General features: G+C 37.8%; 1 protein-coding gene across 1 annotated transcript; it reads right to left on the bottom strand.

Annotated features, from left to right (window-relative positions):
* Window positions 1-97: 97 nt before the first annotated feature.
* On the bottom strand, window positions 98-26,313 carry LOC136248809 (unconventional myosin-Id-like). The gene is made up of 21 exons (XM_066040619.1): window positions 25,886-26,313; window positions 25,743-25,836; window positions 19,365-19,530; window positions 17,302-17,451; window positions 16,796-16,915; window positions 13,713-13,916; window positions 12,332-12,471; window positions 11,607-11,721; window positions 9,910-10,080; window positions 9,342-9,412; window positions 9,162-9,236; window positions 8,990-9,044; window positions 8,374-8,618; window positions 4,840-5,044; window positions 2,580-2,701; window positions 2,428-2,532; window positions 2,165-2,309; window positions 1,341-1,439; window positions 989-1,105; window positions 448-602; window positions 98-383 (listed from the first exon to the last, which is right to left on the bottom strand). The coding sequence occupies exons 1-21, from the start codon at window positions 26,184-26,186 to the stop codon at window positions 230-232; spliced, it is 3,009 nt and encodes a 1,002-aa protein (XP_065896691.1). The 5' UTR covers window positions 26,187-26,313; the 3' UTR covers window positions 98-229.
* Between the last annotated feature and the right edge of the window lie 198 nt (window positions 26,314-26,511).

The raw sequence follows: 26,511 nt of genomic DNA, 5'->3' as shown, positions 1-26,511 counted from the left end.
ACCAGGTGATTACAATCAAACGTGTAAGTATGCGCGCGTGAAATGGCGCAAACCGCTGCTCCGGCACGTGGCTTCAGTAAATTGTAGTAGTTGGATATCTGGGTGGATAGCTAATATATTTATCTCTGATAAAACTGCATATCATACAAAGCTAAAGGTGGGATACAGTGATAGGTTAGTATGTACAAAATAGTCATATTTGGCACTCTAAAGAATTAAAATGTCAGTTTTATGGACAAAAAAGGATAAATCCATTATTGCCATTCTTCTGAAATACTGGCCTGGGGTGATTGCTGTTCTGAAGTTGCAACTGTTTGGTTCTCTTGGACATAATGAACTGGTGGGTATTGTCTATGTTAACAGTAATCTTTTTACCATGCTTCCTACATATTTGGAAATATACAAACTTTTAAAACAAGATACAACATTATTCAATCAGTGGCTTACATTTCCATAACATGATAGAGTACGCCAATCAACTCAGGCACACGATTGTCATTACTCTGATTGTACAAGCAGCAAGCTACGTCTCCTCCCGGAGGACTGGAAAAATGAAGGATGAATGCTTGGTCTTTGCCAGGTGAAACACTAACTGCAACCAACTAGGCAAAAGCAACATACGTTTGTTACTACGTAATGCATAGCATATCATAAACAACACACTGAACCCTCTACGAGTCCATAACAGTCCAATACACAGTCAAAACAGTGAAACATGATCAGTAAAGTCATTGAAATGTATCTAAGGAGTATATAACAAACAACCCTGATACTGCAACAGATAAGAATTTGCATAGAAATTCTGACCCTGTTTGTCACTTCTACCCTAATATGAAAAGGCTTACAAGTATAATTTGTACAGAAATGGTAATGTACGAGACATCATGAGGTCAAATCTGGCTGTGTTGTACCAACACACATTTCATGCATGAAGTTTTTACCATTTCAGTTTAACAGTAATAGCTAATATTTGGTAGTGACTTGTTACCTGATTTAGCATCAAAGGGTTACGATTCCGTTGGTAGCTCTTAGCTGCATCGAGCTTGAAGATGTGTGAATCAGTTACGACGATAGCTCTCTCTTGTGGTTGACCCTTGCTGTTCAGCTACAGGCAACAACAGAAGCTACATAATGTACTGTGAGTTATCATAGCACCCCTATAATCTACTTAAAAATGACATAACAACCTTATCTTAACTGCTTACACTAAAGTGGCTACTGTTGACACAAATACTAATGTAGTTTGTGAAATCATGTTACATAAAAAGCACTACGCACTAGTACTAGCATAAACCATAATTAACTTTACTGTAAACTGAAAACATTTAAACAAATCTTACCTTCATTGCAAGAGATGAGAAGTGAACTTTGTCAAAATGAAATTCATTCCTCAGTGTATTCACCCTGGCAGTGTACACATGAGCCAGTTGATTGTCGCTCTAAAACACACAGTGGTGATTTAATAGTGCATCAACTGTTATCAATTATAATTTAGAACCTCATTGAAGACACATTAGCAAGGCCAATAGTCAAGTACAGGTGATTATTAGCATGTTTATCTGTTATAGTGGTAAAGATAATAGGTCCTTTTATCATACATTATTCTCAATCATACAACAGCATACAGTGTCATTGTAAAGAGGCCATACACCAGAGACTATAATAGGAAAATGCAATCAAGACTTTAGCAATTCATTATCGCCACTCCTGCAGGCTTCCCATTATCCCACAGGGCTTAACTGCATTGTAAAATAACAATTATATTTTGGGTGCTGCTATACAACCTTTGACATCAAAGCTGTTACATACATCAGTGTTAACCACATGGGCCACACCAAACCAACAATTATCACAATCAACAGAAACTACGTCATAAACCACACACCACACTGTGTAAACAACTGTGATGTAACAGTAAATAATTTTAGTGGAACTATGAGACATTAGCCACTTAAATACATACAAGATTTGGAGGTAACTTCTCTCGCGCCATATATAGTACCTCTAATAAGAAGTCATGTATAAGTTCTCTAAAATCTTATTAGCTTCTACACATACATCATGACTGCCTGCAGATCTGACAAAGTACACTATACATGTCTACTAGTATACCGTGTTGTAAAGTGTTAGCATTAAGAGACAATTATTATATTTGTCTAATCACCTCAGCTAGGTAATCACCAATCCATGACCTGGTGTAGCCCCAGTTGGGACGACGTTGGTTGAATGCTTCGTATGCTGCACACTTCAGCTGCATCTGTGGCCACGACTCCCGGGGAAGACGGGATAGCACTATATGTGACCGCCACCTGTAATCATTAAGAAGAATGACATATTAAATAACAAATCTGTCTGTCTGTTGGTAACTTAAACAATTGCACTTCCTATGGCTACATAACACTTTTAATTGAGGTAGTGAAGCTTCACCTTCCATGTAGCAGTTGTAGAAGTGACACAAAATCAGCCAATACTGGTGAGGAAGTTGTAGGCCACTCTAGACTCTTGCCAAGATCAGCCATTTGCCTCACTCCACTGTACAATAATAACAATACAACTATGTAACACTCCATCTTCAGTACCTAAACCGGTCAATTATCTGAGACAAGAAGAACCTCTTCTTGAAGCGACGGTACCTCTGCATGATATAAATCATAGCCCTCATTTTGCGACACCTGATCCTTGCCATCATGCCCCTAGTCCACTGTATAGAGCAGAACAAGTCAGTCATATCATTTAACACACAGTGTAACTTTATATAAGAGGTAATGAAACACAGCTTAGCTAAGTATTTGTTGGAAACCTGGTAACTATAATGAGGTGGTCTATTAATGAGATCATGAAGTACACCTTAACTACTGTATTTACTTGGTCAAATGTCATGGTGTTTGTCACCTTAGTTCTAAAATTGATGCAGCAACTATTAAAGTTTACCACCTTCAAAATTGATTGTGGCAAGTGCGGCTACTACTATTATACCAAGCAAATAAGGTATATGCTACACAAATAAGGTATATATGTTATATTTACACGGCCACTATAATGAGGTAGCCTTGTTAAGAAAATGGTAATTTCCCAAGCTAGGAGGATGATCAATATGTCTCACGCAGACACATATCTTATGGAAGAGGAATAGCTACTTAATATGTATAGTGTAACATCAGCAACTTGACTATATAGAAGCAGTCATGGTGTCCAATGTAATTGGAATACACTAAATATACAGACATGTATTAAGTGTTCACAAGCAGTAGCAGACAAATAGACTGTAGCACAGTCGCACACAGTAGACAAAATCTTTTAAAAATTGAAATTCATAGGACCTGCCTCAGTTATCACCATCAGCTATGACACGATCAAATTTTCGTATAGTTTGAGCACGTTCTCAACATGCACATGCTGCTTCATGTGTATGCTACTACTGTACTAGGTGTTAATTTACTAAATTTAAATGGCAACTTCCAAAAACAATTAAGCAGCCATACAGGTGAACAATTGAACATTCAGTGGCTGGTAGCACAGCAACTAGGTGGAGTTGTACAGATTCTATCAACAAGACCTGAGCTACCATGGCAGTGGAATGTAGTCATGATCATATCGTGTAAGGTTGTGTTGGAACACAACAATTGATCACTTCTCAGTTATCTGATTAAAGTTGTGTATGTTTGTGTGCAGCGATGAGTGTGTGTAGTGTGTATGTACACTACACTACATACACTCACATGCATGCATGCACACCCATCCCTGCACGCGCACACGCACGCACGCACCCACCCACCCACCCACCCACCACACACACACACACACACACACACACACACACACACACACACACACACACACACACACCAATATTTTCACATATCTTGAACAAGTTAGCAAGAACCACATCTATGCATAGCTGTAAGAGGTGACAATATTCATCAATGCTATAGATATTCTCAGAAGCAATACACCACATGCAGTCAACTAGCATGTAATTGAGCCACACCACAACCTCACGCTTGCAGCAGCACATGTAATTACCAAGCCTGATCATAAATCAATTCCTATTGCCATGCCTACACTACTGTTAGTGGGATTCACTACAATCCTACTGATGTGGCTGGTTTCCAGGTAGGGACAGTATTACAGGGAGTGTGGACCCCCTACACTATAACATTATAATATATTGAATGCCCACTTGTGGGTGTGAGGCAATACCTACATATTTTGTGGCTCATTATTGGGAGTGACAAACTGTGTGCTCCTTGGTCAGGTACATGTGGGAGCAGGGCATGTGCATACACACACATACACACACACTCTCTCTCTCTCTCTACACATGTGCACAATTAGAAGTTACAACAAAAGGACTCAAGCACTATACCATGTCCCTAGTGGAATAACCTTGAATAAAATGGGAACAGTGGCTCCTTAGCCACTTGCATATTATCCACCCAAGGATTTGCGAGTTTTCAAGCTTAAGATTAATTCTCTGCCATAAGCAGGATTTCTTGAGGGCTAGTAAGTCACTCTCATTTACATCCCTATTGTACTAACAGCTGTAAGAACTGTTACTGGTCTTATGTGTATGTGTCAGTTTACTAGTTGTAATTGAGCTGTGAAATGTCATCATATTATAACCTTACATGTGTAGCAAATAAGCATTTAAGACTAGCAAGTACTATAGCAAAACCCTTTGATAGAACACCCTGAAATGTTGACACCTTGTTAATTAGGACAATTATCCATGTAAGTATCAGTATACTGTACACAGATACACAGACTCTGAAATCAAGACACCTCAATGGTCCCAGGGATTTCAGGGGTGCCAGCCTTTGAACAACATGTAACCCATACCCTTTGAATAATCAACACAATATCAGGAAGACAAGTAGCTCGTGTGTTCTCCAGTTCAGCCAAGGTCTGAGGGTTCCTGATAAACACTTTGGTGTTACCAAATGCCACTTGCTCTATAAGCTCCAGAGAGTTCAAAATAATCTCAGTGCCTTCCCGATCAGTTCCATTCACATGTGGCCATGTCTCCAAGCACATCAACTTGTACCTGAAACACAACAAAACACATTTGAACACTGAACCATCATAAACCATATCATGCTCAATAGGTGTATATAATTGGTAACTGCATGTTATTCGTTACTTCCTCAGAGAGGTATACGGTATATGGTGCTAACCAATTGCACACACATTACAAAAAACTCATGTGCTTTACAATCATTTGTGTGCTATAAACAATGGGTACTTCACGCTTCAGTATATTCATTTATCACAACAGGGAAGTTATACACCAGTTCTATCTCTTAGATGTGGGTGAAACAAAAATAAAAAGACCAAAAAAGGTAAAACCTTGCTATCTCTAATAATATGTTAGAGTCTAGATACAGTCAGTCAAATGGATTCAGTCTCTCACAAGTCACATACTGTGGAACCTCATTTACTTTGGACACCTCTAAGTGTCCTTATTAGTGAGGTGTCCTGATTTTAGGGGTCTATATGTGTGTACACTAATACAAATGGGATCATGGACAAGTGTCCAGATCATCGAAGTGTCCACCTTCAGGATTTTCCCGTTTGAGGAATTGCACCGTACACATATTCTATAACAATATCTACGGAGGTGAAATGAGACAATTGTAACATGATAACAAGGTAGTGATTGTTACACTCCACTGGAATATAACACTTCAAGTCTTTCCTTAATGTGTGAAACAATACTCCCCTTAACTGATGGGGTATACGATAACAGTTGGCTACAATGGTAATCATAACCTTTGAGAGGGAATTACATGTACCTCAAAACGTGATACACAATAACAACATCAATTACAATAATATGGTCTTTATAACATCGTCACGTATTGAAGTGTGTGAATACTTGATCTAGATCTAACGTTGAATATGTATATGAATTGATCCTGTAAAATAACAGCCCCTTGAACAATAAAGGCATATTGAATAGACAGTAAATGGTGACACTTGGAAATAGCAAAACAAGATAACAAACTAGGGCACATGACACAATAGCAACAACAAAATTTGAAGCAACACAAGCTGACAATCCACAGAAGGAAGTAACACCTAACCAATGTATTACACTGATACTCTGTACTGTAGTATTAATGGTATGAGTGCTAGTAGTTATACATTTAGTGACTGTAAAACAATTTCTCCCACAATTAGAGCTTGGCACCATAGCAAATACTGAGGTATTTACAGTATATTTGTAATTTTGTATCTTAAAAATATTGTAATACTGAAATTACCATATCTAGTGGTTATTAATAGGAAGAGTACAGAAATGTTGTTTATTTTGACACCATAACACATTCTAATTTCTTGTATTTTATACACTTGCGTGTCAATATTAAGCCCCACTACCCCCCTCCTGGGCGTACAATGGGGAATTGCGGAGATTTGATCTGATTTGATCTTAAAAATTTCCCCACCAGTGGGGCATTTGATCATTCAAAAATATGTGACACTTGCTTGACTTTACCAGCTATGCACCTACCACAAGAATAACCTGTTTCCCACAATACACTGGGTGGGGATTTGATGACTTGTCATGCCCCACGGGTGGGGAATTAGATTTTTGGAAAAGTCAAATCCTCGCCTTTCCCCCCACTGTTGCTTGGGAGGGGGGTGGTGGGGGATAATATTGATAACTGCATTACTATTACATTACCATAATGGTTTTTGGGGAAACTCTACTGCAATAATGTACAGTGGATAAGTGTAACAGACCAACAGTACACCTAACACACACATATGACAACAACAGGCTGCAATGCATCATGACAGTTTAGCAATCACACAAGCTGACCACACACTTGTTAGCTTCTCTATATAGTAACAACTAAATATGGTCAGATAAAATTATCACACAAAAACTGACAAGTTGTCAGCTTAAGGTAAACAACTTGCTCAGCAAATGGAGGAAAACCAGTACACTGAAGTGTCAAAACAAGACCCACTGATGTTTGACACAGCTAACTAGAACAACCTAGCAAAATGCCACACACTAAACAGACACACTAAACACATGTATGTAGTACGTGTGCACACACTACACACAAACTTTAGTTGTTTAAAGCTAAGTACACTTAGTAGTAGTGGAAGTACTTGTGTAGATTGCAACTGTACTAAAGTGGTTTTGTATTAATTCTAGGCATCGCCAATTTCTGAGGATCCTCACAGAGTGACAGAAGTACATACTGAGCACACCTGAGATGGATAAGACCTTGTGTAATAAACATTTGTATAGCACTTGAAAGTACTACTATTTAATGGAATGAAAAATGTCTTCCATTATGTGTGTCAAATGTGCTGACAGCACAAACATAACTGCTTGAATAAAGTAAATCTTCCTGGAGGCAGGACTATAGGATGCGCTATACAATTGAGATCCCTGTTGCCTGTACAAATGTGTGAATAGTTACATACAGTATGTGACTCTTAGCAGTGGTAAAAACTTTTCCAAAGTGCTTACCTCAGCTAATGAAACACACACAGTACAATTGGAATGGACACTACAGGTACTCCCAAACTAAGTGGATATTGTCAAATGTATTACATCACCAATTATGACATCATCTGGTAAGTGAGGACATGACATAACCCTCTTTTGTATTACATGAGAGTTCTACAAGAAAACTGCTACCAGGATTTTTTTGTCTGTAAATTATGCATGCATACAATTGTTGGGGAAACACGGCAGATTCAAGCAGAGTTTGAATAACTGTGTGCCCAGTTACTGTGGGAATTTGTAAATATGGTGTAACTACTACTCCTCGTGTTGGAAACTGTGAATGACTTTCAGCCACTGGCCTTTGTGAGCGTACATACGTAATGTAACATGTTCAGATGCGCAAGTTACTATATAAATTATCTATGTCAAGCCTGTGAAGCACATTCAGCACATCATTTTAGACAACTCCTACTGTGGGCAGGACTGGCACCCTGTACACTAACTAGTCAAGCTGTTATTTGACATGTACTTATCTGTGTTTGTGCTTAATATAGAACAAAATGTTATAGCAAAACAAAATTTGGTACATTGGACAGTGGCACACACACACACACGACACACGGCAAACACACACACACACACACACACGCACGCACGCACACACTACATGTACACATAATACACAACTAATCACAGGAATACCTCTACATAAACCAAGCAAGTACACATTCATATATTATTATCTTAAGTGGTTTACATCACACTAATATAAGTGCTTTTATTGTGGTATTCTAAGAAAAGCTGATATTCTGAAGAAACTGCCAATAGCTAAAACCAAGTGATGTCAGAATACATATATTAGTAGGGGAAGCTACACACATACATAAGGCTTGAAGTAATAATACCTCTGAACAAATCTTTCATATGTCATACGGTATGCATATCCTGCTCGTCGCACTCTGACATTCTCCAACAAGCCAAGATATTCCACTTGATGCTGACAACGCTCATCATTGAATATTGATGGAGATTTCTTCTCATTGGGCTTGATGCAGCGTACATAGAATGGTTCCTTGGACTGTAGATTCTCCACCAGAGCTATCATGGAGTCTTTGAACAACGTACCAGCTGTCTTGGGCCTCTTGGTGACCTGCAGAAAATTTGTAAGACATTTACAAAAGCTGCTACAATGTACACAGGATGTCATGTGGAAGTCATGAACTAGTTGCAGTAATGTAAGCTCAGTTGATATGCTCTTTTACTCTTTGAACAATTTTAAACCAGCTGTATAGTAACTACATACAAAGTAGAGATGCAGCTGTAGCATCAAAACCACTTATTGTTGATCTCACAGAGTTCAGAATGCTAAAACACAGCCACAATATCTTTAGTTCTGTTTAGTACACATACAAAGTAACACAATTATTACGTCTATACTATACAGAACAGCTTCCTAATTTCTTAGTTACTTGATACTGTAAACAATTAAAATTTAGCAGCTCTAATGAGAAGACAAAATACCTGCTTAACATCCTGAGCTCCTTCAGGCCACATCTCTTTCAACAGCTCATTGTTGCTAGGAGATGGTAGATAAATGTTATAATAAATATTATGGGTAATTAATCCAATTAGAACTAGTACAAGACAGCTTCCAGGTAGCTAGGATGAGGTGCCTTTATGTGGCCTCACTTACCAGTTGTACAAGAGCCTCTTGAAGTCTTGATAGAGTGTGTCCTTGTTCTTGTCAATGAACCCAACCACTGAGTACCTGTCAATGTGATAGGTGTTGTGGGTAAGGTGGTAGAATGTATGTGTGTGTATGTGAGTGTGTGTGCGTACACTGTACATACATACACAAGAAGCCCATACTCACTTTACATTGCCGGCATAGTGCATGATCTTGAACTCAGTATCCCTCTCAATAGTCTTATCAGAAGAGTTAACCTGATGGGGTCACAGGTGAGGTCATTACACATAACAAATACTCCACACTACCCCACAGTGGGACATAAACCACTCAAAAGCTGAGCAATCACAAATACACAGATGTGCACTATCATATACAAATCCCTGTACACCACGCATGATACTATTGACCAGCAATTGCCTACATACTACTTGTCTGACAGTCTCGGATTTTATGTTGGAATGAGACTCACTCACACCCATGCATGCACACGCGCACGCGCACACACACAGCAACACCTTTGAAAACACAGTTATAGCCACCCAGCATAGAATTACACACATGCTCCATTTATACACAAACACACATATTTCATAAACTACTAGAAAGGAATCCTAAATATTTTCTTAGTGCATTGTTAAAGCACTAATATGTATTGGGTGATAAATTCTAAGAATATTCATATTGTAGGAACTCCAACAGAAGATGTAAACTGAAATCTCATATAGCACCATAATATGCACAGTATACACACCTGCCTGCTGGTATAGTGATCGTGTTTCTTCAGTCTGGAGTCCAGGGCATGCAGGAAGACAGTATCATTGACATTACCCACACCGACACAAGCCTCGTCTAGCAGAGCAATGATTCCAGTGTGAGCTTCTTCCACCAGGTCACAGATTATCTTGTTGTTAAAATATTTTATCTGCCAAGAACAAAACAGTTTAACAGACATATGAAACACAAGCCATACTAGTGAATGGGCTAATGTACTGTTGTTAGCATACATTATATCACACCCTACATACAATAATTTATAATACTGTTGGCACCCATATGCACTGTGTGACTGTGTTTGTGTGTGTTATGTTGTATGTGCGTGTGCATGTGTGTGTGTGTGTATTCTAGTTGCCATTTTTACGGCTTACTTAACTGTTCAACAGCAGCAACAGAGCAAGCGTGTGCACGTATTGATCACATGTGTTCATTTTAAAAATTTTAATTTGAAGACATCAATTTTAATAGCATTACTTCATCAAGTACCTACTTCTCCTCTGCTCAAACATACAATGACATCACTACACTTGACATCTTTATCAATAATCAACAAGGAAAATCAATAAATCACTTGATTAATTGAAGTACAAGCATGTCAACTATGTGGTATAATAAACACATAAAATTTGCTAGTGTGTGACACCTACTAGAAATACCACAGACAGAATGTAAACATAACCTGTTCTTAGGAGAGTATTGTTTGGAGGTGAGACTTACAGTAACGTCACAAGAACGTGCTGGGCACCACACCACACACTACACACATAAAAGGCATAAGATACAAACTTGATACATTGACCACAGGTGTCAATAGGTTATCACTGTACTAACACTGCATGGCTACTGCACGTACCAGCACACACACAAAATGACATCACAACATGAAATCCTAATAGGACATGGCTTGAAACCCTATAAGGAATAATTGTTAAAAAAGATAAAAAGATTCATTAGAGATATCTAACACTGGACACTGATCTAAGTCAAATGATACCCATACTCATTTGACTCAAGTCATGTACTGCTAAAATTATTCAACCAAATTGGTACGTGCTATTTGTCACTGAAGAAGTTTGAAGTATGACGAAAAATTCAGTTCTCTAAATAGAATGCAGTGGAGATATAGATTGCAAGATTTTTAGCTTCCCTTTTGAGAGACAACCATTTTACCCATTTCACTTTTTGGCATTTTATTAGTTTTACGAAGTGTTAGGATATAAACACAGCCATGGCTACCAACATCCTAGGAGTTCTCTGTTTAGTCTACACCAAAAACAATTTTTAAAAAGTTATGAAACATTCACAAACTAATGTAACAACCACCCTGCGTGTTGTGTATGTAGTGTGTGTCGTACAGTGATATATGCACATGCTGCAGTATGTGTGTTCTGTGTGTATAGTGTATGTATGTAAGAGATAGTGGAATAAAAGTAGTGATGGTTACTGGACACTTGATAATGGTCTCAGCGAGACCATCTCTATAATCAGGATGCTTTTGGTCAGTGCAAAGGTTCCTTAATATACACAGATTTCACTAGTAAGAGATGAAACATAATTTAAGCTAGAAGCCTGTCAGGGAAGTAGAGGAATGGAAGTCTGTAGGTATTTACCATCCAGTAATTTGTGAGTAGTTGTGTGGTTTTGTTGTTGCATGGATATATACCAATGACATACCTGCACCCATTTAATGCCTTCCCTCTCATATTCCTCTTGTTCTCTCTTCAACACTAACTCGATGAACAACTGTTGTAGTTTCTCATTACAATAGTTGATACACAGCTGCTCAAAACTGCACATGAACAACAAATAATATCACATATATCTCATGAAATAGATTCACAAAAGCTAATATAGAGAAACAATATAAAGACAAAGTGCTACACACAATCCAAACAACTCAAACAGTAAAGTTGGGCAGGTGGAAACTGTTGGTGATAAATTCACTGTGTGATAGCTAGGAATCAGTAAGAAATAGTTTGGCGAGTTAGTTTAGATGAACAAATTGTACAGGACAGAATTAATGAATGATTTAGTTCTGCTCACTGCCCAAATTACTGACCAAACTTTGATTCTGAGAGATAAAATATAAACACCTGTAATGAGCTAGTTCACATAGTACTAGTGTATGAGGTATGGAGTGTAAGGTTGACAACTTTGATTGGGTAAGGTTGTTAGTGGGTATGGCAAGATAGTATGGAGTGGCTTCACACTTGGTAGAAAACATACTGGAAGACTCAACTCACTCGACTTTCAAGCAATATAACTGTACCAGCAAAAGCATTTTAGGAATACATTTGAATTATTTTGAAGCTTGGTCTGGACTTCAAAAATGCCCCAAGAATAGTTACTTGTACATCATACAACTGCAAGTGTTTTAGCTACATATAAATTCTAATAACCTGTTGTTGTCAAATATCTCAAAGCCATAAATGTCCAGTACCCCAATGACATTGTTGTCATGGTGATAGTAGTTGTCCTGCACCTCCACCTTGCTGTTGATCTTCCTCACAATCCAAGTGAACATGCGTTCATATATTGCCTGTGGTACATTATAAATTGTGATATACTGCAATAACATGGCATATACTGTACAATACAAAATTCTGGTAAGAGAAAATTTTGGTGAATTTGGCGAATTGAAGCCAAAACAATTTTGTCCAATGTTTAGCAAACTAAATACAGTATGACACTAGCATTCACCAGAATATTATCCACCAAATTCTATCTCTAGTTAAATCACCAAAGTTTTATCTCACCAAATTTTTGTTTTGTACAGCATGTACACACATGCACACACCCACCCACTCACGTAACACAAGGGTGCACAAACACAGATAGTTATGCAGTACTAAGAAACAAGGAGGAAGTTTTTCTATGCATTTTATTATTTTACGTCTCAATTCTAGCTCACTTATTAATAAAATAAAATACACACATTGACCTAAATTTCACAAGCCATTAGGCACAATGCAACTATCAACAGGAAATAAAACAGCAATAAAATGTGGTACTCTGCGGGCATGTGTGAGTGAGTGTGTGCGTGCGTGCGTACATGTGTGCGTGCATACATGTGTGCGTGTGTGTGTGTGTGTGTGTGTGCGTGCCCAGACATGGCTCAATACTTTAGGAACACCTGACCAGATTATCAGACCCTAGCTCTGCTATTGTTGAGATTCTGTGTCAAAAATTTCTACAGTGTGTGTCGATGTATGTGTGTCGATGTATGTGTGTAGAGTGGTGTAGCATCATCTATGTGTATGTGTGTATGCAGTAAGTGTATCATAACAAATACTGACAGATGAGACATGTACATAGCACATGTTACCACCCATCCCACTATCTTGTGCCACACATGCACAAACACAACTGGCTAAACTATGAGATGTTACTACAATATCTACTATACAGTCATTTGCAGGATAGAGAATTCGAGAGGGAAACACCAGCCTTAGGTACTGCTGTCACCAGCACATTTCACAATCACTGCATTAGCTGATGATGTATTGATCTGTTGTAACAATAACATGTTGTGATAGGGCAGCAAAAAAAAGTGTTGATAATAACATTTTATGGTTGGATAGAAACACAATGGATGAACTGTTTACATAATGTATGATGATTCAGCTCACTGATCATAAACATGTTTGTGCACTCACATCAAATAACATATTCTATAAAACACATGCATGCACACACGCAGCACACATACTTACACGTACACACATGCGTGCGCAATACACACACGCACGCACGCACGCATGCACACACACTACACTTCACCTTGGCTAGAGCATCCTTCCCATAAGCTGCTATCTCAGCAGTATGCCTCTTATGCATTACTTCATGATGAGTGGCCACTACACGATAACACATTGCATTAACCATCTGTTCTGAGTCTGTGTCCAGTAGTCCAGCAATAGTGTCCAATGCTGCCTTGTCCTCAATGTCAGCATGGTCTCCACTATCAGTGAACTTGAGGTTCCCCTAAAAGAATAATGTGTTGCCATTAGAGTGTGTATGTCTTCATAGTTCTGTGTCACCTTCTAGCTAATGTGGACACCTTATTTAGGACGCTTGCCAAAGTGTCCTTTTTAGTGAGGTGTCCTGATATCAGGGGTCTACATGTGTGTGCACACTAGTGAGGTGTCCTGACTACATGTGTGTGCACATTAAAAGGTGTCCTCACTAGTGAGGTGTCCTGATATTAGGGGATGTACACTAATACAAATGGGACTGACTGCTTTAACCCTTAAAACCTGCATAATCCAGAAAACTGGATTTGATAAAACGAATTGAAAACACACAATACTTTTGCCAGTTTACGTAGGTGGTTACAAACAGGCATATCTCACGAACCGTTTGTCCGATCGCTTAGAAAAACAGATTTTATTACTTGGTACGGAGTAAGCTATCTAACTGTGTATAAACTTTCAACATACAACAAGGAACTCACCCACCAAATCGCACTGAATCATTTTGTGTCCTTTCATGCTCGTCAGACATGATTTAATCACGTGATATCTATATCAACTGAATCGCCATCATATCAGGAGCAACGTAACACCAAGAGCAAGTCGATACGATGAAGTACAGCTGAGTTATGGCCATTTGTACATCATTATGTGAAAAAGGAAGATGGAGGGATTGCACTTTAGTTCTTTCAAAGTGAAGGGGGGAAGCTCTTGGTTAGATGAATGCAACAAGGTACGGGACCATTTAAACCAAAATTTAACGGTGAGTAAGATGGTGTTTGTTGTTTTTAGATAGCTTCAACAGTTTCTGTGTTATGGAATTTAGTTTTACAAGGGATGCATTCAATCCAGAAAACAGCTGCGGGTTTAAGGGTTAATTTCACATCATTTACAGACAAAAAACACACAGTGCAAATTTTAAGCACATTGCAAGCACCACCCATGATAAACCTATAAACCAAAAGCATTATTTATACGTATGAGAAACCTACACTAGATAGTATTATATGTAGTGGTGGGCCATTTGTAATTCTTCTTACTCAAAATTTCTTATAAAAACAAAACACTTAGCAACACAATAGTGACTGGTAAACATCATTTTGAAACAAAAATAAGTGGATATATTCACCTACTCAAATACTTGTCATTATAATTAAACTGACTTTCAAGCATTCTACATGCCACTATTGTCAGCCATTATTGTCAGCCATTATTGTCAGCCATTATTGTTAGCACTTACTATAGGTAAATGGCACGGCATGAAATGTCTAGATTGTTTGTATATAAAAGGTTACAAAGTTTTAGTTTGGTGAGAGATCCAGCTAGCACGGTTGCTAGGCAACATACTTCTATAGACCATTGACCAGGTAATGTTGGAAGGAAAAGCAGACACTAGATTTACACAAAGCGTCCATTTATACTGATACACAAAGCCCCAATAATGTAATATTGAAATCCAAAATCTGTATCATATACTAGCTGCTTCAAAACAAAATAGCAATGACATACAAATCACCAATAGCAGGTTAACTATTGTATAGAAAGACTAACATCACTGCACTGTGATGATAGTTGATTATTTGCTATATTTCTGTATTTTCTTCTGTCATTAAAAATCAATGGTACAATGCTCTAGATCAGTCAAGACATAGTTGTTTGCAGTTACATGGAAACCAGCAGTGCATGATTGCTACATAAAGTATTTTATACAACACAAATGATCACTTCTAGCTGGCAATAACACAGTCAGTCTAGCAGGAAACACACACATTGTCACTTGATAGTGTTAACTGCTGAGGAATGAACAGCTTGTAGGTGCTGAATACTCAATTCTCACTACAAACAGTCAAATGAAATGATGAACAGCTCAGAGCATTCATTCCAATAACACTAACACGCAAACACAACAATAGTTACTGGTTACAGCAGTTGTTTGAAGTACAGGTGCACTGGCAACCTTGAATTGAGTGGTGTGAAATTACAAGTTGTTTTATTGTCAGTAACCAGGGCAGGCTCCAGCACAGCCGCCTGTTCACTACAAGTACACACATTACACATTACCTTCACTATCTTCCCACTGAAAAATTTCTGTTACTAACATCACCTTAACAAGGACAAGCCAGCGACAAGCATACAAGCACACATCATATTTGTTAAGCCCTTCACACCAATTAAAATAATACCACAGGCGCTTCAGCTAGAAGGCGTTTCTATCCTCAAATTTTTTGTGTTCCCTTTGCAGCTGTGCAGGGAACAAGCTTGTTTAATCATAAATATGGCTTCAGTACAACTTCCTTATACAAGTTGTTTATTAGTGTACAAGTTGTGATGGGACTAGCAATTGGCTAATGTACATCAGACCATCCTTTAATGGTGACTCTTCTCTTAAGTTGAGTAACACAGAGAAAATTAGATTTCCTTTACAAGTACTATAGTAGCCATTACTATAGTCACACCTGCAGCTTTGTTAGTAGTATGTTACCAAGGCAGCCATACAACATTATTTATTTATTTATTATAATGTTTTACAGCACAAGTGCTGAAGGTCTGTAGGACACCTGGTCCTACAGCCTGCTCAAAGACTTTAGCTACAGCTACATAAGGTGTGTTTGAAAAGTTTGAGAAAGGAGAAAAAATCCATGACTGGACCTAGGTGGCCTCGAACCTGCACCCATCCAATTTACGCTCGAATGCTTACAGGAGTCTACCAGGTGGTCAGGATGTTTTCTCCTTATTTTCATGTAATCATATCCATAATTCTATATATAATGGCTACGCTATTAGCCACAAGGAAATGTCCCCATCCTAATGGTCTAGACGTATCATGAGTGGTAATTCCATCAAGGAAGAAAATAGGAAGTAAACCCACCACCACAACTACACAGTACTCACCAGGTGTAATACAACTGCTACTAACTTCCACAAAGTGTCTTGTTCAGCCTGCTCAAATCCCAATATCTTCATAGCACTCTTCAAATCCTCAAAATCACGTCGATCATTCAACGAAGACACCTACACAACCCACACACACATATTCACTACATTCTTCAAAGTCGTCTGAAATGAGCATTATGGTTCCCCCATCATTGTAAAATTTTGGGAGCAATGGCTTGTTTAGAGGTTTATCTAAAACTCAACTGCAATTTCCATTTGTTGTCAGCTTCCCACAAATTCAAATCACACAACAAACTCTTATAGCAGTCGCCATACACAGCAGCAACCAGTGGACCCATCCTTACATTGTGAAATGTAGAAAGTTTTCAACAAGGCAATATAGAAAATGTATTACATACATTATTAGGGAAAATCAGACAGTTTTCTCCACACACTTGTGAGACTACTCAATGTGAATGGATAGGAAACTAAACCCCCTCATTAGTAGTGGCCTAATAGCTTACATTATGACTGTTCCCCTGATTGATGTAGTAGTATACAGTAGCGTCCCTAGAGAGACTAAGTGACTGAATCAACTGCTCATTTCCTCCTCTCAGTAGCTCATAGAAAATGTGAAAGCTCCTCTCACCAGGTTGTTGGTATACCACTCTTGACTGTAACAAGAACAACAGTAAGAATAATAAGACTCTGTGTGTTGTGTGTGTTGTGTGTGTGTGTGTGTGTGTGTGTGTGGTGTGTGTGTGGTGTGTGTGTGTGTGTGTGTGGTGTGTGTGTGTGTGTGTGTGTGTGTGTGTGTGTGTGTGTGTGTGTGTGTGTGTGTGTGTGTGTGTGTGTGTGTGTGTGTGTGTGTGTGTGTGTGTGTGTGTGTGTGTGTGTGTGTGTGTGTGTGTGTGTGTGTGTGTGTGCATATTCGCCTGTTTATGGAGAGTAAGAAAATCTTTGTTTTGTGTTTGCACAGCAAAGAATACGTAAGTTATGAGTGTTGATTTATGATGCGGTAAAAACAATGTTCACCGTTGTCATTTCTTAGTTGGAATGGCCTTCTTCTTTGTCAACACAGAGGTACAGGGAAAGCACTGTACCTTGATTGATTTGCCAGTTCATAATGCACAGATTGAGCCATGTCCCATCTTCATAGCTTGTTTCAATCATGAGTTATGATCAATTACCTAAGCACCTGTAATTTATTTCCCGCTGTTCAAATTGAGTTTATCACTGTTCCAACTGTCAAGCGCTATAACTCCAAGACCATTCATCATAAAAGGCTGAAACTTTGGCTGTCCACTCTTTTGTTACTATAGATTACAGAAATACAATAAAATGGAATTTGAGGAATGTGCAAAATTGCCGGTTTTTTTTGCTCAGTCAGTCGCTTATTAACAACCATGTCCTATAGGTTACTCTAATAGAACAATCACAACACAGTCATCAACTCTACTACCATATAGCAGGTTTTTGTATTAATTTTAGTGCTTAGGGTCATTCATTAAAATTTAATTCATGAGAATTTTGGCACTGTGATAATAACGTTATCATGTGATTCAGTCTATACACCCTGTATATTAATTAAAAGCAAGATTTAAATTTTAGCGTTGCCATTCCATCGCTAAATTTTCTGCCACTATTTTTAAATTTCATGGCAAATTTTAGATGCTACAATAACCCACTATGCAGTATTAAAATGTGCACTGCATCAACAATTATATAGCACTAACAATTAATATACTGCAGAGTGTGATTCAGCCGTGTATCAAACAATATCAAACATCAACTTAGCTATTAAATAGGTACAGTGTATGGCCAATTAATGCAAACCTTGTTCAGCATAGCTAATTTAGTAAACTGGTGGAGAATTACAGTATAACAATGTCTACACCATAACAATGTCTACACCATAAACTACAAACCAGGGAGGTACAATAATAACTCAGGTATAACTTATCAGTGATAACAGTTTATCTCCATGTGGACTACTGTATTATCAACAGTACTCTAACAGGAAAGTTGCCATGACAGCATTTACAAAGATTACTTTGTCAAGTACTACTTCACTATTTACAACCTGTACCTTTAAACAGACACTATGAATTTCACTAACTGTCTACAAAACCATTATTTCAAAAATACTGATGGAAAATGATTTTTACTATTGACACTTACCGAGATGAAGATACTTCTACCATACACAATTCTAATAATAACCTAACCTCTTGTATGTTCATACCCTGGTTTATGTAAAATTGGAAATGATTGTTCTATTAGAGTATTTAGAGTAAGGTGTATGTTCTATTAGAGTATTTTCAACAGTGATCTGTACATAAATGTATGGGCTTCTCATCCAAACAATTCATCTGAAATTTACTGAGACACATTGGGGTTCAGATAACTGAGGGTTCAGTGCACACAGATAATAGCTAAACACTCTACATGTCACATAGTAAAGAACTACAAGTAAACCCTCCCAGTGAGTACTGCTTTGTACAAAACTCTAATAGAACACACAACACAGACAAATATACTTTAATAGAACATACACTTATAAAATGAGGTTCTCTATTGTACTGACCTTCTCCAACAAGTAGTTGAGTATATGGCCACCGGTGGGGTCTCCTTTGAAGTCAAAGTTGATGTCCATGTACTTGCCAAACCTACTGGAATTGTCATTACGAGTTGTAGTGGCATTACCAAATGCCTCCAAAATCCTGTTACTCTGGATCAACATCTTTGTCACCCTGCAACCAAGAAGAGAGGCGGGACTCAATGCGTGCAGAATGCAACCAGCACAAGTACATAAGGCAGCTCGTAAACACAAATCAATACACACAATGAACTTGATGACCATTGTGACTGGATTAGTACTACATAATCGTATCATCACAGCTAGTGAATTCCTAAATTGCTCTTACTGGCAACTGAAAATCATCCCTACACAATAGTAAAGTGTGTGCTATGTGGTGTCTCTCTCATCTGCTATATAGGAGGTCTCTTAGTGATTTTAGCATCTCATTATCTCCTGACCATTAATTTATGCATACAATTTTGAATTTTCTACCAGAGCTACCAGCATACCAAACTAGCTACTGTAGAGATACAAATCTTTTAGTAAACAAAAATTTATTACAAGCCAGCAAACATCACTGAAGTGCACAACAGATCTATCATTGCAAATGTAATCCCTACTGATTTATTGCTTGGCTAAACTAGTTATATTATGTTCTTTTCTTTGCAATTGTATTACAGAAATACATCACTTGTGCATGACAGTTACATGGTCACTTCTTGTTGTCGCACTTCCTCGCAGTGCCACATGAAGGAGCAACAGCAAGTACAGGTAGCAAAATATTGACCACAAAAAAAGTATTATTTTTTTTCAATAGTTATTTCAACAGGGAGACAGCATCAGCAAAAACTGTTTTTCAGCTGTACCCTGAACAAAAAAAAGCATACATTATACAACATATATACCAAAACAAATTACAAGGCTATAAAACTATCTAGTAATCCCACTTCAGTTAATAAGGTGGATAGGCTGTTCTAAATGGCTGTGCCACAATAACACAAACTTTTCTTTCCAAAGTTCAAACATATGGCAGGAACATATATATATGGCGAGTATTGCACCCAGCACAGCCTGTCACAGACACAGCAGTTCGGAAGGTGCTGTGTAATTATGATGCTAACAGTTTTAGTTAAAATCTTATAGATTTGAATAACAGTGTGGAATCCGCAATGTTCGGCTAAAGTAAGTTTAAGCACAGAAGAACAAGTGGTGTCGATAACAATACAAAACATGATTAAGCCATCTCCACATTTATTCTTGTGTTACAGGACTTGTCTAATGATACACTTTTAACAAAAGTAAGCAGGTAAGGGTTAACAAAAGTAAGAAGGTTTCACAGTATACAAAGAATGTGTACTTTAATCAAATGGGGAGGGGGAGGGGAGGGGGTAGAACAAACCCATGTGAACTGATCTACATTATGCAATGCACTAATGCACTTTAAAAGCAACACCGAGGCGATGAAGGGCTCATTAAGTAATTAAGTTCTACTGTGTTTGTACTTTACAACAGTGTAAATTTCGTGAAGCTGAAGAAGTTTAATACAGACTTCATTTCACTTTTACTTTAAACTGCTTTTACCATTATTCAGCGATTTTGCTCATGTGGGTGTGTACAGATAAACATAGGTAGATAGGTACACACACACACACGCTTTTACGAAAACAATTTCAGTAAACCAGGCGCATGACCACAGCCGGCCTTTGGCTGGCTGTGGTCCCGCGCCTGGTTTAAAAATTCACTTTTCCTTTTTAGCTGTTTTCTCACGACTCCGCTCAACATGTACACACCATAGGGATCCACAAGGAGGCTAAAATTAAGCCATAAATGGCACCTTGACAAAAATCCCAGACCAGATGGTCACTAACTACCACACAGTTCGTAATCCTGTATTCAAAAGGGGCTGCTAAATTGTGGTTGCTATGGTTACTATATAAATACACCAGTACCAACAATATAGTCTTTTGTCAGTTACAAGACACAATAATTGATGAACAGCAGACATGACTTCAGTGACGCAAAAACATGTTACACACAAAAAAACATAATAATTATTTATAACTCATTCATAAACAGTATGAAAAAAGCTGAGCCAATCACATTTGATGCAGGTGACAAAATGCATTCATAAACAAATCAGAGAGCAGTAAAGTACATTTATATGAAATGCAATCCAAAACTATCCAACCAAACTCATCGCTAAAAGGTTGGAGGGTAGCATACTTAGCATTGGGAAAACTGTGCCTCACAAATACTGTGTATAGCACTCACTTAAGGTTACGGTATAGTCACGGGCAATCCTTCAAAATTTTGAATGCCTATCGATACTTTTTGAGAAGCTCATAAAACCAGTCTAGCAGCGTGAAAAGTTTTAAATGAAGGTGAAGCCCTTCATATTTAATGTTTTTATGTAGCTACAGTGTAGTTTGATGCAGGTGGAACACTACAATTTGTTGTAGTAACACAAGTAAGCCAGCCAGCCCGTACATCGCTCAGCTCCAACTGTCACTACCATGTTTTTCCACCGCCAAATACAGCAAAAGCTGTAGGCTCTATTGGCTTTTCTGGGGCATAGTGATATTGTATATTAAATTTATTAGGTCCTGTGGAAGCGTTTTTGGCGTGTTTCTTCCCAGTGACTCAGATACATGCCTTCAAAGAGCTTGTTTCACTCGAAAAAACTACTAAAAGTTCAATAAAACGTCTATACTACCAGTAACTTAAAAAATCGCTTCCACAGGACCTAGATATTTTAGTTGTTTAGCCACTTGTGTTGAAATTATAAGGATTCAGTAATCTGTTAGTCTGGTTTTTGGCGGCGCGTTTTTATAAAACATCGCTCTATTGTAGACCACACACCCAAGAACAGTCGTTGTTCTGTAGTAAAAACAAACAAGCACAATTAGCTGTATTGCTAACACAACACAGTTGTTGAAATTATTTATCCCTGCTTGGTTTAAAGTAGGTTTAGTAATTTGTTCCGCCCACGCATTTTAAACTATTCCGTAACCTTAAGAAATACGTCATCTTATTATGTTACATGCATGAAAGGCTGATACATCATTTGTAATAGTACGATCAAGCTTTGTATTGGAATATCTATCTAGTACACACCATGAAATAAGGCACTTTGAAGTATTTCATGGTATACACTAGTTTACACAGAAACACACAAACAAGCTGTCACACAAACAAGCTGTCACACAAACAAGCTGTCTTTTGAAGTAAACATCATATGAAATAAAACTACACAAACAAGAGAGATGGTATTTAATAGCATAGGAAGCTGCTCATTGTGTTAAGAAGGCTTGTCAGGATCCAGAATGCAAAAATACATTCGTATTGGCCTGAGGTGTCAATGTTGGATTAGTTACAACATTCTCTTTGAGATCACAAGATGAATGATGACATTATTATTATTATTATTAGCACTTTACAGTGACCAGCACTGAAGGTCTGACAGCAACATGTGCTGCAGCCTTAGGATTACCTAACCTAATTTCAGGGACTTGGACCTAATGACTTGACTTACTGACTGAATGAAAAGAATGTTATCAACCATCACAATACACAACATCACAATCACATGAAGTTAAATATTATGATATTGATACCATACAGGTACTATTAACAACTTATGTAGATAATTGGCGTGTTTAGTTGGAAATTCCTGGAAAAAATTAATTTTTTATATAAAAGTACACACAGTTAATAGCACCTACCTATGGGACCAACAAAATAGTGATCTTAATAATGAGATAGCATTTGGTCCTAGTTGGTGGTCTCAGGTGGTCACTAAGTGAGTAGTTGTATGTGTTTTGCACAAAACATGCAGTTCTAGTAATCATATGTGGCGTGATATAGGATCAAAAATTGTTTTGAAATACATTGTAACAGCATTTTAGCTGTTACTCTGTTACATTATAGGCATAAGCATTAATCTGTAACTGTTACATTTGGGTAAAAACAAAAAAAACTTATATAATGCCTGTATTCTGTTATGTTGTAGCTGTTACACTGTTACTAACGTATATATTGTAAAAGTCAATGCTCACTAAAAGTACAAGTATAAGGAAAATTAGGAAGCTTAGGAATAAAAAGTAGGGAAACAAGAGAGGTCGCAGATATACTAGAGGACAACATTAATCCCTATTTAAAATTCCTTTTCCCTTATACTTGTTTGTTTACTTTTTTTGTAACATTATTATGACTGGTGAACCCATGCATACTGCAAGGATACTGCCAGAGGTAATGTTTTCATCTGAACATGCGCCCCAGCTGTCAATTACTGACTCAAAAGCTAAGTGGTCAATATGCTTCACTTTCAGCTATTTTCAGCCCACTACACAGTGTTACAAATGAAGAACAGCATCTCTGCAATCAATCCAGTTGCTACGAAAATACAGACAATAAGCATAATAACCAACACAACCACCGGGAAGCCACGTTACACTATTGTGAATCGACACCTTTCGTTGTCAGCAAAAAGAACTGGAACATAAAGGAGGACAAAAGCAAGTTAATGATACGTGGATTGTACATACTGTGGTTGGGGAAAAAGCACATCCAGGGATGAAGTGATGTTGAACCACAAAGAAATCAAGCTGGTAGCCTTATCCATTGTCGAGTTATGTGTAGCTGGAGGCATCAATCAGTCAGTCAATCAGCATAAAATTCTGTTAAATAGAAAGTTGTTAAAAACTCCATAGAAACTTTTTGGACATTTTTGACTTAGCTGTGCCTAACCAGTGCCACCAAGCTGTCATGAAGGGGAACTGAGGTTGGTCTTAGGATGATATTTTTGGCTGCCCAGTTCTTCATGATCCCTAATATACAATAGTGCTACTGTACTGTTGTATGATTAGATGGTTAATAAGCTACACCTGTAATTTTGTTGTAAATGTATAATGATGATCTAATTGCTGTCACTGTTCTGTTGACAGCTTCACACTTTAAAATGCAAATTCTCTGTACAAGAAAAATGACTTGCAACGACTTAAAAATATTAAAAGACTTGCAATTGTATGTAGAGCTGCCACAATCAATTACATATTAATATTTCTTAAACACTACAAGTGATCAAATATTCTGAACAACTTTTTGAATACATTAGAACAATTAAAATAAATAGCAAAATAATTCACTATCATCGCAAAAGGCTAGCCACTCTCTATTACAAAAATCTAATACTATCAGTACTCAACCTTATAGCCTCTACTGTAACTATGTTACTTTTGCTACACAAGATGAAGTCCACATGGTGTAAGTTTGTACTGATATGGCCTGAAACCATATACCATGATTAATAATATTGACAATTTAACATAGGAACCTTGCTATTCCAAACACCGTGGGACCATGCAAAAGCTTTCTTATTCACCTGATATCATGGGTCTATATATCATGGGTCTGGTATGCTACAACATCTCAGGGAATCTTTTACCTATCAAAGGGTAATATACAACATAGTTTAACAAAAAACTACTTTTGATATACCTGGTTTGAGAATTTATCTGCATTTTTGAAAATTCTATAACAAACTTTGCAACATGCACAGTAGTAAAACAACACTATTATTTAATTAGCAAGTGTGTGCTTATTATTTCAACTTGGAAAGTTTCATAAATAAAATACAGTGGGATCTGTTAACACTAACACTTGAGGATGTCTACACCTTGAACACTATTGGTTGGTCCTAGTGTCCACGTCAGCAGATTTCACAGGGTGAGGAGTTACTAAATAGTCTACTGCAATCAATCAATTATGCAGGACCACTACAATGAGTGGGGCACATCACATATTTGGCAGTGAATGTATTAGACTAATTGGAGTAGTAGTATTAGGAATAGGGTGTAGATATATGTGATTTGTTAATAGGAAGGATGGTAGTCATATTTCACTTCACCAACCTATTAAGGGTATTCAATGTGTACATGAGATTAGCCACATTGTTACCCAAATATGGACAAGAGATTAGCTTCAGCCTCTGAAGCCATTAAGGTGTGAACTAAACATTGTTACCATCAATAACCCTGGGAGATCACTTGGGCCACATATTTGGCCCATTTTCTACTGCTGTCCTTTGTGAAAACTTTTACTTGGTGAAGTCACAAAGCACATACAGTATAAATGTTTGGTCTACTTACTGAGGCAGTCTTGTTAATGAGGTAAAGTATACATTCAGCAGGGATCTTGACATGGTCACCATAATGAGGTGGTCTTATTAAAGAGATGGCTGCTGCTATGTGAGGTTTCACCACATGTAGAGGGTAGTCTTAATACATTAATTAAACACGTCTGATAGCTAATAATAAGTGATGTCATTCACCTTGCACATCTCGTACATTTACTACAAGCTCATTAACATAACACACATACACACACCTTTCAATTTCTCCACGTCCCGCAGTGTTAGTTATAGCTGCAATATATCTCATGATGATCTTCGATGCCTCAGTCTTACCAGCACCACTCTCACCTATAACAACAGTTATAAGCACCATTAGTAGGTAGGTAGCAGCCCTTACCAGATATCACGATGCAGGAATCTTTTCCAAGTCTCTTGGTAGATCTGTAGGCTGCGTCTGCTAAAGCAAACACGTGAGGCTCGTTCTCATAAATTTCTCTTCCACGAAATCTCGCCACCACGTCGCTGTCGTATATCGCGTCCATGTTTCTGTATGGATTAACGGAAACCACCACTTCACCAATGTACGTGTAGATCTTGCCTCCTCTAAACCTCATCCTCAAGTTGTCAAGAAAAGCCTCTTTCGTTAACTGGTCCAACAGGACGAAGTCGGGGACTCCTACCCCGTCAAATTCTGTCATGGTGATAAAGTACTGAACCTCTTTAGTGAAGACCACCCAGATATCGTCTTGTACAAATATCTAAACTTTATTGCGACCTAAATCTTGGGAAGGGGTAGACCCTAATTTAAAACCATTTAATTATTCTCTCTATTAATCCGCATAAAGTAATTTCTCAAAAGTATGTCTAATTTAAACGTTCAGGCGCTTCGGCTGTACCGCGAAATCTTACGGAAAAGTCGACAACTGAAGTTTACTAACAAGGAATACTTTAGGAAAACAGTTAGAAAAGATTTTGAGAAGTCTAGAGATTTAGAAGATCCTAAAGAGATCAAGTTTCAAACTA

This window comes from Dysidea avara, chromosome 3 (genome assembly GCF_963678975.1).
Source record: "Dysidea avara chromosome 3, odDysAvar1.4, whole genome shotgun sequence".
In the NCBI taxonomy this organism is placed as follows: Eukaryota; Metazoa; Porifera; class Demospongiae; order Dictyoceratida; family Dysideidae; genus Dysidea; species Dysidea avara.
The sequence above is the reverse complement of the archived record's forward strand: the minus strand, read 5'-3'. Positions and strand labels throughout refer to the sequence as shown.